Source organism: Protobothrops mucrosquamatus, unplaced genomic scaffold, assembly GCF_001527695.2.
Source record: "Protobothrops mucrosquamatus isolate PMUCROS unplaced genomic scaffold, P.Mucros_1.0 scaffold_206, whole genome shotgun sequence".
In the NCBI taxonomy this organism is placed as follows: domain Eukaryota; kingdom Metazoa; phylum Chordata; class Lepidosauria; order Squamata; family Viperidae; genus Protobothrops; species Protobothrops mucrosquamatus.
The window spans coordinates 284,641-298,498 of NW_015386282.1; the positions used below are offsets into that span (position 1 = coordinate 284,641).

General features: G+C 36.9%; 1 protein-coding gene across 1 annotated transcript; it reads right to left on the bottom strand.

The window, feature by feature from the left end:
* Positions 1-883: 883 nt before the first annotated feature.
* GABRR1 (gamma-aminobutyric acid type A receptor rho1 subunit) lies at positions 884-13,345 on the bottom strand. The gene is made up of 8 exons (XM_015826160.1): positions 13,312-13,345; positions 11,562-11,629; positions 10,345-10,568; positions 7,551-7,633; positions 5,855-5,995; positions 2,903-3,055; positions 1,587-1,783; positions 884-1,174 (listed from the first exon to the last, which is right to left on the bottom strand). The coding sequence occupies exons 1-8, from the start codon at positions 13,328-13,330 to the stop codon at positions 884-886; spliced, it is 1,176 nt and encodes a 391-aa protein (XP_015681646.1). The 5' UTR covers positions 13,331-13,345.
* Between the last annotated feature and the right edge of the window lie 513 nt (positions 13,346-13,858).

The window sequence follows — 13,858 nt, forward strand, 5'->3', positions numbered from 1 at the left end:
GCTTAACATTTACACTTCTTTTAAGGTTATTAAATCTTGTAGAGTAGCTGTAGAGTATCTACATTTCTAATTTATCTACAAAGAGTTTTTTTATTTATGATTTTTAAAAATAATATGGATGCTTTTGAACTTTGGTGTTGAAGATGACTTCTGAGAATACCATGAATAGCCAGAAAACAAACTGATCTTAGAACAAATCAATGCAAAGTTCTTATTCAAAACTAAAATGCTCAAATGTTGAGGTCAATAATTTTGGGAAATGTAGGAGGACAGAGAAAAAGAGGACAACCAGCAGCAAAGTGAATAGACTCAACTAAAGTGGCAATGGGTACATTGTTTGAAGATCTGATAAGCCAGATTGGGGATAGATCATCCTGGTATCTATATGGTTGTTAAGAATTGATACTGACTTAATAGCACATAATATATTTACAAATGAAAATAAAAATTTTAAATATAGTCCATTTCTGTAACTGAAATAAAAATGCCATAATTAGAAGTTTCAAATGAGAAATTTAAAATATCTTCTTGCCTTTTTTGTCCTTTAGTAATAATTTAGTACATGTCTTTTAAAATGCAAACACTGTTCAAAGAATCCCTTTTGCAAAAGCTAGGCTCTCTTCTTCCCTTCTCTTCTCTTCTCTTCTCTTCTCTTCTCTTCTCTTCTCTTCTCTTCTCTTCTCTTCTCTTCTCTTCTCTTCTCCCCTCCCCATTGAAACCACAAGAAAATGATCAGGAGAGCAATTTAAGTGATATTCATATTAAAGTAGCAAACTTAATCAGGAAGAACGAAGAACATTCAGTTTCCACTTTCAAATTTACTTGATAATTCATGCATGATGTTATTGGAAGCACATAAAAAATAGCTAAAGAAAAAAAATAACTATGAAAAAATGGACCAATATATCAAATTAAATAAAATGTATGATCCTGGAAATATTATTCTGGAATACTTGTCAATGGCATGAGTGTCGATTCTCATGCTGCTATATCTCTGGACTTTCCTCCTACTTGAATTTCCTTCTGATCCAAGACCCAGCTGAACCATCATTCTGTCTTCTTTGCTTCCATTTTCAGACACATATTGCCCTAATTCATTTACTTCTCCATCACTGTAGCTGCCTTCCATCCCAGTCATTTGCTTTGGCTGTGAAATTGCAGAAGCACAAGAAAGCTGTGGAGGAAAAAGAAGGAATGGCATTCAAATGGACATAACTACATTTATTGGTTATTGTCGGTTCCTGCCATAATTTTATATGACTTTGTTTTAAATTTAAATATTTAGATTATTTAAAAAAACATTTTATGCATCTATATAAATATGTTACCAAAGCAGCAGAATATTTGAAGGTTAAGATTGAATTGTGGGATCCTTGGTGCTCTCTGAGCTTTGTTGGTTTCTTGCAGACATTTTATTACCCGACTAGGATATATATCGTCAGAACTCCACTCCCTTCTAGCACTGATGATGTTATCTAGTTGGGTAATGAAATATCTACAAGAAAACAACCAAGCTCAGAGAGACCAAGGACCCCACATTAATATCTCAGTTGTTTCACTCAGCTCCTTATGACAGTAACATTTACCTTCTCGCATTGCTTCCGTTCTTTTCGCTCTTGCACCGTGGTCAGGTAATTCACTGCAGCATACTCTAATACTGAGAGGAAGACAAACACAAAACTGACCCAGAGGTAAATGTCCACAGCTTTGATGTAGGAAACTCGAGGCATGGAGGCATTGACACCAGTGATGATGGTAGACATGGTCAGTACCGTCGTGATACCTAAGGACATTACAATTATCCACTTGAAGATACTCATTTTTAAATAATGCATTTATTTCATCAAAGGGGTAGCTTTTCTTTAAGAAAAGAACATGTTGACTTAAAGAAGTTGGTTTTATTTATATTGATGATCTGCCATCTTTATTCGTGCTTCTGTCTTTTTAGGGGAAACTTAAACTTAAACTTAAAGCCTGTTTGTACACACCCAGTTTTGCCCAGATTGATGCATAGATGCCTTGAGGATAGTTAATTCTGCTTTTGGGGAACAGAACCAGACTAGGATTGCCATCCTAGACACACTTTGGTGGAGGAAGTAAGACGTTGAAAACAGCAAGACCTATTTTTGAGAAAATAATTGTTGGATGGGATCTCACATCTGCAGTCTGAAGCAAACTTAACTCTGATAAAACTCATTGGACTTAGTATTGTTTTCAAATAAGCAACTAATTTATAATCCCCTTTAAATACAAATGGCTAAATCTACATAGCTTTAGTCCATGTGATTATCTATCTATCTATCTATCTATCTATCTATCTATCTATCTATCTATCTATCTATCTATCTATCTATCTATCTATCTATCTATCTATCTATCATCAGCTCCCACCTGTTTTTTATCCATAGGCTAGCTAAGACTTCCTATGGCAGTGGTTCTCAACCTTTTTAATGCCGCGACCCCAACCAGTCGTAAGTCAAGGACTAAACCAGTCGTAAGTCGAGGACTAAACCGGTCGTAAGTCGAGGACTACCCAACCGGTCGTAAGTCAAGGACTTTCCCTGCCCGGGAGCGCTGCACATGCGTGGTTCCGCCCCCTGCGCCAGCCGAGGCGTAGCTGGCAAGTGGCAGAGACGGAGCAGGCCAACCACCAGCTGGCCCAGCCCAAGGGAGGTAAGGCACCTGCCGGAAAAGGGGGAAAAATGGCGGACAGCCTTGCTTGGCGACCCCCGTGAAATGGTCGATCGACCCCAAATGGGGTCCTGACCCACAGGTTGAGAACCACTGTCCTATGGGGAAGAAGAGAAGAGGTAAAAACATTACAACTAAGTTTATTTGTCAATACATGCTGTCCTACATTGCAGTTGTTCTAAATAAAGCAGAGATAGATTCCATCTCTTACCTAAGGGAACTCTTGCAGGCACAGCACGACGGTCTATCCAAAAAGAAACCCAAGACAACATGACCATCAGAGTGGCAGGGAAATAGGTCTGAAGCAAGAAGAAGAAGATATGTCGTCGTAATGTGAAGTTGATGAAGAGACGGTTATACCAACCTGCAGGAGAAAGAGGAAAAACTAGATCTCAGTGAAGAGTACCAATGATAACAACCACATCAACAACATGGAACTCTTACAGTATTTATTTTCATAGTACTATGCTTTGAATTATCGCCAAAAAGGGGCATTTTTCCACTTTAATAATACAAACATGCAAGTAACATTTAGAACTCCTGTGGATTCAGTTAAGGTGTTTTTAAAAATTGAGCTTTGATTTACCCAGGTTTGATGAAATCAAATAGTCTGCTGCAAATAGATCTGTTTCCCCCCCCCCTTAATTCCTGTAAATATTTTTGTATATTGTGAAAAGGGGGGGGAAGTCTCCACGTTCTCTATCTCTGTGAAGCAATTGTTGCAATTGTTTTGACACTTCTTGCTGTCAAAATGCCCTCATTCACACTGGAACAGGTGGAAAGTGACGTTTTGCCAAATAGAAATGCCCTACTGCCATTAAGTTCTACTAAGAGTCCTATTTGTACAAGAGTGATTTCTGTTCTTTCTTCTCTTCAGCCTTTCTATGTGAACATGTTTAGAATTCATTTGACTGAAACATTTCTTCAGACAATAGCAATAGCTATTACATACCACTTCACAGTGCTTTGCAGCCTTCTCTAAGTGGTTTACAGAGTCAGCATATTGCTCCTAACAGTCTGGGTCCTCATTTTACCGAGTTATTATATCTTTCAGCACTCCATTTGTAAGTACCTGATGAGCAATTATAAAGCTGTTCTCGAATGCAACCTTAATCTTGCCAAGGAAATCTTATATTTGTGAATATTTAAGTTATATAATCTTATTGGATTATATACCTTACATCTTCTTTCTTAGTAAAACCTGTCAAATAATGTTACCAAAGTCCTTTTTTGGCCTGATGGACAATTTGGCAAAAATAGATTCTTGGAAATAAAAAAAATGGCAACTCTAGATAATATACTTTCTTTTCAGAAAGGACTAAAACTTCCTTGAGAATTGGTATCATATGGATGTCAAAGAGTTGGAAAATTAGATAGTTTTACAGAAAGCATCATGGACTTTGTTATATTATATCAAATTAAACTCTTACCTCCACAATTATCTATGCCAGTGTTTCTCAACCTTGACAATTTTAAGGCATGTGGACTTCAACTCCCAGAATTCCACAGCCAGCAATGCTGGCTGTGGAATTCTGGGAGTTGAAGTCCACATGCCTTAAAATTGTCAAGGTTGAGAAACACTGATCTATGCTAACCGGAAGAGAAATAGAGACCAAACTAAACTATATGAAATAGAAAAACTTTGAATTTGCAGATAAACCAGGGAAATGGTTGGCATATGAATTGAGAAAGGAGAGAGAAAAGAAAACAAAATTAAGGCTTCCGAAAGGCAAGATTATACTAACAGATAATGTGATTATTCAGTATTCATGACTTCTATTTAAATTTGTATAACAGATAGGAAGTTTCTCTGGAAAATATTGATGAGTACATGAAAAAACAGAGTCTACCAAAAATTTCACAACTTCAGTAACAAATTATGAACAAGCTTTGAAATATCAAAAGCTATAAAAAAAGATTAAAAGTGGGAAAGCACCAGGTCTGGATGGGTTGTGAACTCATATTATAAATGCTTAGAGGATCAATTTTTATACCTCTTAAAAATGTGATGAGTTCCATTTTGCAAGGGTCTGCTATGCCAGAATCCTGGAAAAAGCCAAAATTGCCAATGGAAGAACATGGTCTCATTTCAGCCAAGAACTATAGACTGATATAGTTGCTGAATAATGTGTATTAAATATTCGCAACAATATTGGCTGATAAACTAAAAAAGATTTTACAGGATTTCATTCATGATGATCAATGTGGGTTTCTACCCAAAAGACAATTAAGAAATCACATGAGAAAAGTATTGGATGTAATAGAGCATTTACAACAGCAAAATGAGAAGCAAGCGGCCTCGATTCCGTGAAAGTAAAAAATATCTTAATAATTATTTCTGTATAAATCAAACATATTTCTTTGATAGTCAATAAAAATAAAGGCGATGTCTGCTGAGAAATACTGAGTAAAAGGAAGAACTGTGACCTTTGCAATAGATAGTGAAAGATTGTGGTTGGCACACATTTCCCACAGGAACAGAGTGCGGAAACAGATAGCATAGGAACTGAGGAACTATGCCTTGTTCACAGGTACAGTGACACGAGTAGAAGCGGTAGTGAGGAAAGTAATAATCTGACTTTGAAGTGAATTTATATACTAACCCTGACCATGTTATTGCTAAGATGTATAAATTATTATTGAAAATAAATATAGAAGATAATTAAGTCAAAGAATGTATGATTAAATGAGCAAAAAACTTTGGATATAATGTAACACTTGATCAGTGCGAGAATACGTGGAGTAAAGGATTGAAATTTACACTGGATTATAACTTGAAAGAGATTTTTTATGAGATGATGTATTGTTGAAATTTAATACCTGATGAATTGTAAAATATATATAACAGTGTGTCAAACATACATCTGCCTGTTTAACTAGAGTGGCATTCTTTCTGGGGGAGAGGGGGGGGAACACCTGCAGAGGGTGAAGATCCCAAAGAGAGGTCTGGCCAGATGGTGTGGGTATTTGTGACAGACAGACCGGCTTTCTTCCTCCCCTTGCTATGAATCCAACCAACACCAAGTTACAACTCTGCAGATAGAGATGTGCAATTCAAGCCTGAGTTTGGGATTCATCTGCTGAGCTTTTGTAGGAAAGAAAACAAATTAGTTCCCATTGTAAAAGCATGAAGAAGTAAGCTTTGTGATCCAAGTGCACTTACCTGTGCTGCTATAAAAAGCAAGTTTGGTGGTAGTGTGAAACTCTTGTATAAGGAACTGAGATAATGATATTCTATCATCTGTTTTCAAGGACTCATTCCCATTCTTCCAGTACAGCATGAGATCATCTTCAGTATAAGCATCTACAGAGGAAGGAAATATTTATGGCAATGAATCCAGATAACATACAGCACAGAGCTTAGTGCAATCCTCATCAGCCTGGTACCCATAAGTGTAATGTCTTATATTTCAACCTCAGTCTATTTCACATACATCATAATTTAGTTCTTGCTATTACAAACACGCTAGCAGTTCTTCCCAATGCAATTATAGTACAATCAATGCTCTGCTTAACAATGAGGGGCAAGTTCTATCCCTTGAATATTATTGATGGCAGCATAAAAAAAGCTGGAAACATTTCCTAATTGTGAAATTGGACAGCCACCATTTTATGTAGTACTTAATATGAATCATTGTACGTATACTTAAGTCTTCTATGTTTAGTTGCAAAATATGGATCTGGGATCCAATATCATTTGTCAGTGAGTTCTTAAAAGAACTGTTGTAATCTAATTGCTACCTCTGTAGTTTTTGACTGTGAGAGATGCAATATCCAGTTTGGTTGCCATGTGTGTAGACTTTTAGCCACTTAGTTAAAGTAGAATGTTGCCTGGGATATACCATTGTGGAGGTAGTCTACACTTCATATCTTAGATAATTAGCTTCCTTAGATATCAGATTATAAAATCTATCCTATGTGTCATATTATGCTTATTTTCTTATGGTTTTATCTTAATTTAATATTTTATCTTGTATATTTTATTGTCCACATACAGGTAGTCCTCAAGTTACAACAGTTCATTTAGTGACTGTTCAAAGTTACAACAGTACTAAAAAAAGGGACTGATGACCACTTTTCACACTTACAACTGTTGCAGCCTCCCTGTGGTTGCATGGTCAAAATTCAGAAACTTGGCAACTGACTCATATTTAGGACAGTTGCAATGTCCCAGGGTCAAGTGATCACTTCTTGTGACCCTCTGACAAGCAAAGTCAGTGGAAATGTCAGATACACTGAAGAACTGTGTTACTGACTTAACAAAACTCCAGTGATTCACTTAACAATTGTGGGAAGAAAGATCATAAAATGGGGCAAAAGTCACTTAATTGTCTCACTTAACAACAGAAATTTTGGGCTCAATTATGGTCATAAGTCAAGGACTATCTGTACTCTCTCTCTCTCTCTCTCTCTCTCTCTCTCTCTCTCTCTCTCTCTCTCTCTCTCTCTCTGTCTTGATATATATTTATATCCTCTGTAGATGCCATAAGCTAAATAAATAAATAAAAATGTACAACTAATTTCAACACAATACCTTATTGTCACTATTGCCATAACAAATCAGTAAGCAAAGGAATAGTTTTATAATTATCAGATTATTTGCTAAAATCTGCATGACAGGCTACAGTATTTACTTTTTTTAAAACAAAAGCTTTAAAAAAAGTTGGTCAGTTTTATGTGAAACAGCTAATCAGTCTAGACACAGATCCTTAGGGACTAAGAAGAAGAAGAAAACTGAATCTGCAAACAACAGCAGTTACAGTATTAAAACACCTTCTGGGAAAATAACATGCAAACCTACTTAGAAATCAGTTTTAAGGAATCAATCAATGTATGGTTTTTAAGTACTGTTTACTTACAGCTTTCAATTTCCAGGGAACATGTCTGTGTGTCAAGGGGAAAACGACTGAAATCCATGTTACACATTGCTGTTACAGTGACCCTAGGAACACAGTAAATATGTGTTACTATTAAAATGAGAAATGGGTGAAGAAAAGAGGAATAATGCAGGTTAGGTCCACATTCCATTTTTAAAAAAAGTTTTAATGGGGTGCTGCATAATAAACAATGTCATTCTGTTATGCTTGGCTATAGTAATTTCCATTATTTTCAACAAGATACACACCCAGAACTGCAGTATCCAAAGTAGCAGTATAAATATTGAATAAACTCCAATTAAGTAATGGAACTTGCTCCTAACTAAAGATATGCAGCCTGCAGGACAGAGGTGTAACATGGATGTGTTGAGGTGTGCCAATATGCACAGTGGCAGTATATTCTGGACAAGATGCAGTTTCCAGATAGTCTTCAAAGGCAATCACATTTAGAGCACATTGTAGTAATCTGCTTGAGGTGTCTAAGGCATGAATGACCATGAACAATGCTTCCAGTACAGGAAGCAACTGGCTCACAAAGTAAAACTACAAAAGCCTTCCCAGCCATAACTGCTAATTAGTCTTTAAAAAGGAGTTATGAGTCCAGGAGGGTCCCCAGACTGTATACCAATTCTGTTCATAATACTGCAACCTCATTCATAAGCAAGGATAGAAAAACATGGGCCCTTAAAATCCACAGCCACCCAATCTTGAGAAAGAATAACCACAGCATCACTTGGTTGGCCTAAGGCAGGGGTGTCAAACTGCCGGCCCGCGGCCGAATGCATCATAGCAAAACCACGCCCACTCCATTGCCAGCAGTGGCAAAAAGGGTGCGATACGTCGCGACACGTCACGAGATATTGTGAGCTTGACACCCCTGGCCTAAGGGATCTAGAGCTCTGTCTCACCCTATGCCACCAGGCGATCTCATCTAGATCTGTGGGAACACGTGCCATTGCCCCAGCCTTGCCTCCCCCCGTGACCCCCTCCTCTCCAGCAGCTCCCCTGAAGGAGAGTCACCCATGAGCGTGGCCCACACGGAGCAGTGCGGCCAAGGACATGGCAGCCAGGCAGCGTAGACAAGACTCTGCCCTCACACCCCATCATGCAGTTGATGCTGCAGGGCGCAGGCAGAGGGTGTGGCTGCCATAGCGCTGCTGGGCTGCCTGGGTGATCTGCGATGAGCCCTGGAGGCGGTAAGTGGCCTGTGGGAAGGCGGGGCGGGGGATGAAGGGCAGAGTGGGGGCAGGGCAGGGGGTGGAGCGGGGACGGGGCCACTTTTTGGGCACTCGGTCTCTAAAAGGTTCGCCATCACTGCCTTAAGGTATAACACTCTTCATTCAATATTTCATCTCTTACCCATAAACAAATCCTTAAAACGTTGTCATCCAGTCCTTGTCAGCAAAAGTCCATTAATGGTTATCAGAAATAACAATATCAGTTTTAACCATGATCAAGTAAACCACCTTTATATTCCTTCCTTTTATATTTAACAATCTTGATTCTTAGTTCCTTCAAATAATGTCTCATATCTTGATTTGATTTCCTTTCTCCTTTGTTCTTTTTTACCAAGTCTTTCAACACTTTAACGGATACAGGAAAATTATCCAAGTCACTCTTCTGGTTTGTTATTTGTAAGTCCTTTTTAAGTATTGAAACATTAGCCAGATTCATTCGTATAGCTAGTATATCATTTTTTTCTAGATCATTCTTGTAGCCTTTCATTTTTAAATCCAATTCAAATTTCAGTCTTGTCCAGTAGAACTTGTTCCTCTTTCATAACATTGTTTACACATACTCTATCTATGATGGCAGATATTCTTAAAATTAACTTCTGAGTCCTTTGTGCACAAATACCTTTCAGTATATTAAACGTTAAAGCATTTTGCTCCACCCTATGTTAGCAAGTCACATTTAAGTGTTCTTCTCCTTTAATTATAATCTTTAATTCCTTCTGACTCCCTTCAGTATGCAACCTTCAAAATCCCATCTTATCAGTATTTTTAATTTGTAACAACAACAATTTGAAGGATAATTTTAATAAATTAATTTGATTATAATTTCTTTGATTGTTGTAAGCTACCAACAGTCATTGAGAGTCAGTTAGCATACAAGTTTAAATTATGGTTATATACACAAGAATGTGAAATCACACTTGCCATTTCTTTAGTTGATGTTGGTCTTTGTATACATTGAGTTCTTCCCAAGAACTTAGGATGTTGTAATGTATCAGTGCAGTATATGCGGTGTGGCCTTTTGTAACTGATGGATAGAAATTTTGTCAATGAGCAAATTTTCTAAATGACATCCAAGCTATTTTGGTAATGGCATCCTGTGTCCCAATAACCATTAGGACCACAACTGCCGGTTTGTGCGATAATCTTTGAGCTTCACGTTTCAGATCTTGATAGTTTATGATCTTCTCAGTTCTTTGACTTCTATTCTATTATCCCCTGGTATTGCCGCATCAATTATCTACATTTTTTTTTCTTTTCAACCATAGTTAAATCTGGTACATTATGTGCGAAAATTTTATCAGTTTGTATTCAGAAATCTCACATTATTTTAACTAGCTCATTTTTTACTACTTTTTCAACTACATGTTCCTGCCAATTTTCATTACTGCCAGATGATAATTTTTACAGATGTTCCAGTGAATCATTTTGACAACTGTTATTATGTCATTGTTTATGACCAATTTGTGTGATCTTCTTGCATGAGCTGATCTATTTTTTTTCTGCTTCTTTGACCAATTATTATTACAATTACATCTTACCTCAAGCTGTAAAGCACTTGCCCATCTGGCTGTACTCGAAGCATCACATTATCTGTCGTTGTGTCATGGATAAAGGAACGCTTTGAATGGACAAAGAACATGTCAGGCACCCAGATCTTTTTCACAAGTCTGCCATCAAATGTCATACTTTGATTATTGGTACTTGGAAATGACAATCTTTCATCTTTCCAGTAATGTCTCAGGTAAAGAGTCATGGTGAAATCCTAATTAAGATAAAAAAATGGAAAAAGAGACATTTTTATTGACATTCCTAGCTTTTTTTCCAGAAATATTATTTAATCACATATAGCAAATAATAAAAATACAAAAAAACTAAGCGTTTAAGCACCTAATGGAGTAAACAGTTAGAAAAAGAATTTTAAAAATTCTCATTTACTTTAAAAATGAGAAAAAAACTGTTAAAATATTTGATTGAATGGTAATTATCTGTAATTTTTTAAAAAAAACATAAAAACAATTACATGAGTAAAACTAAAACAGAAGCCACTTTGATACTGCAAATTTCAACCCCTGCATTATGTTACATTAACCCTACAATAAATAGGGTTCCCTGCATGGAAGGAGAAGAAATGACGCCAGCAGCTCCTATGTTCTTGCAGGAGGCTCTGGTGGGAGTTCCCCTGTTTATAAATGTGCTCAAACGATTATAACACTTGTGAATGTTTTCTGTTATGTTCAGGTATTTCTGAGCCAAGACTTATGAGTGGCATTTGCAAAAAGCATTAGGTTCAAACAAAACCTAAATTGGATTCCATTTTATTTATATTTGTTGAAAATTAAATATTGTTGATACAATTATTATCCAGCCATGTTTATAATAACTAACCCCTTCTTTGCTATTAATAATTACAATTGAATGAAACTTTAGGGAGTTGCATAAAGCTTTAGGGTGATTCTGGAACATCTAGTTGCATACATCTGGGTCTGATATTGCTAACTTTATATTGAATTTCATGAGCATTTATGGGAGTGGGATGAATTTATGATACAGGAGATTGACTTGTTCCCAAAGACCGTGCCTGAATTACTTTTGTAAATACATATGAATGTGCAAAAAACTACCTTCTTGACTACTCCAGACAATGCTGATTTCAATAAATGTCTTAGACTCCAGGGAATCCCAGGTGTATTCATGAACTAAATTAATCATATTCCAACTATCCATTTGCATTCTGAATCATAAAATGGATACTTACCATGTCAACCTCTGAGATGCTGTCCAGACTTTCAACTTGTACATCAACTCCAACAGGAATTGCAGGGCCTGGATAAACATAGAGGATATCTATGTCAACCATTAGGCTAGATGTTTAAAAAGAGAAAAAGCAGTGCCTATTTTTTTTTTATTTATAGAATTTTTAAGGTCTCCCATTCACAGTTTGGGACTCTTGGTGGAAAACATCATTAGGAACCAAAACCAATAAAATCAAAAATAAATATCACAGGACAGGTAGTCATTAATTATCATTTGTTCAGAGACCATTTGAACTTCTTTTATTAGATTTTATCCCACCATTTTTACTTTAAAAGTAGATAATACTTTTACTTCCTCTTGCTACTTTCTTCACAACAATAACCCCGTGAGGAGGGTTGGGCTGAGAGACAGTGACAAGATACTGCAACTGTCATAAGTGTACTCCAATTGTCAAGCATCTAGATTGTGAACTGTGGGGTGTCAGGAGACTATGAATTATAGTCTTGTCTTAGGCATGAAAACCAGCTGGTTTGCATGCCTAAAATGAGATTATAATTCATAGTCTCCTGGTACCTCACAGTTCACAATCTAGATACTTGGCAACTGGATTACACTTATGACAGTTGCAGTATCTCGTAGCCAGCTGATTGCCATTTGTGACCTTCCCTGCTGATTTCAAAAAGTCAGTGGGGAAGCTGGCAAGGAAAATCACAAGATGTTCCTGTAAATCGCTCACACTACTGCAGCTTTTTTTCTTGAGAAGTCTGGCTAAGGAGTGCATGTATGCCCACAGTACAATTTAATATCGTCAGCATCCAGGTAGTCCTCAACTTTCAACAGCAATTAGGACTGGAATTGTGGTTGATAAACAATGTCATAAACCACAATGTAACTTAATAACCATGTTGCTTGTTGACGGCAGGTCTATTAGTCCCAGTGAGGACTAGATGTGTCCTTAAACAAGGACCTCACATGATCAAAACTTCAAACTTACTGCTCACTTCCCCATTGATTTTGCTTGTTGGAAGCCAGCAAGAAATGCCAGAAATTGCAATCATGAAGGCTCACTGTGATGTTATAATCATTACTGGACACCAAGCACGTGGATCATGAACACTTGACCTCAGAACATTGCAATAATCAGAACTCTGAGGAATAGTCATAAGTCCCTCTCATTCAGTGCTGTCATAACTTCGAATAGTCTCTGATTGAATGGTTCTAACCTGAGGACTATTAGTACTGTAGTAATCATTTTTATCTCCATGTTGGGAAATGGCCTCGCCGAATGTCTTCAGATAGATGTTAAACATTTTCCCAAATTCCTTGCCATGACACCCCCATATTAATACCACCCAGTTTTTTCAGCTTAACAACAGGTAGAAATTCAATCAGTAAATTTCTCAGTACCAGAATGCAGTGAGCAAAAAAACCCTGATGCAACATTTCTGTCTGTCTTGCAATATTAGCAATCCTTGTACCCTTCAAGACTGTAATTTAAACTTATATCAAGGATACCAGGTTGGAAATGGATGCATTCAGGTTACAATCATCTCTTCCCAAAAAAATGCCCACAATCTGAAAAACTACGTCAGGAAAAAAACACTATCCCCTATTTAAGCAAACATTTACTGTACATTTCACAGGATACAGTGATTCTTCCTATTCATTTTTGTGCAAAATCAATGCAATGTTTTTTCAAGAAGCAATGAAGGAAAAAAAATGTATTATCAGGAGAACCTCCTCTATCCTACCTCCAAAGCCTGGCCGCATGCTGAAGTCATGGTCATCTATTTTGAGAAGTTGTTCTGACTTTATCAGTGGTGATTTGGTGATATCGGGACTTCGTTTAAGTATAGGGCTACATGGCAGGGAGACAACAGATACAATACAACAAATTATTCCTTAGTTTGGGAGTTGGGCCCCCAAGGAATCAGCACATATCAGAGGGGTAGGAATACGTTTTTCATATTTGTATTGATGAACAATATCCATAAATATTTAAAAAATGAGGATTTGCTCCAAAAATGAGAATAGAGTCCCTGACTTCACTGAAAAGACCAGGCGCATCAGATAATCCTTGAATATGTAGGAGTAAATGATAAAAATGATAACATGGTAAATGATATGCCAAACAATAGCACTGGAGAGAGAGGAACAAATAACATTACAGTGGCACTTGTAAAGAATTTCTAAGATAATTTTGCAACAATTTGATTACGGGGAACTATTAAAGAACTATGCATAATATAAAATCTAGCTGCAGTCCAAAAAAAGATATGAATACTTTATGAACTCAAT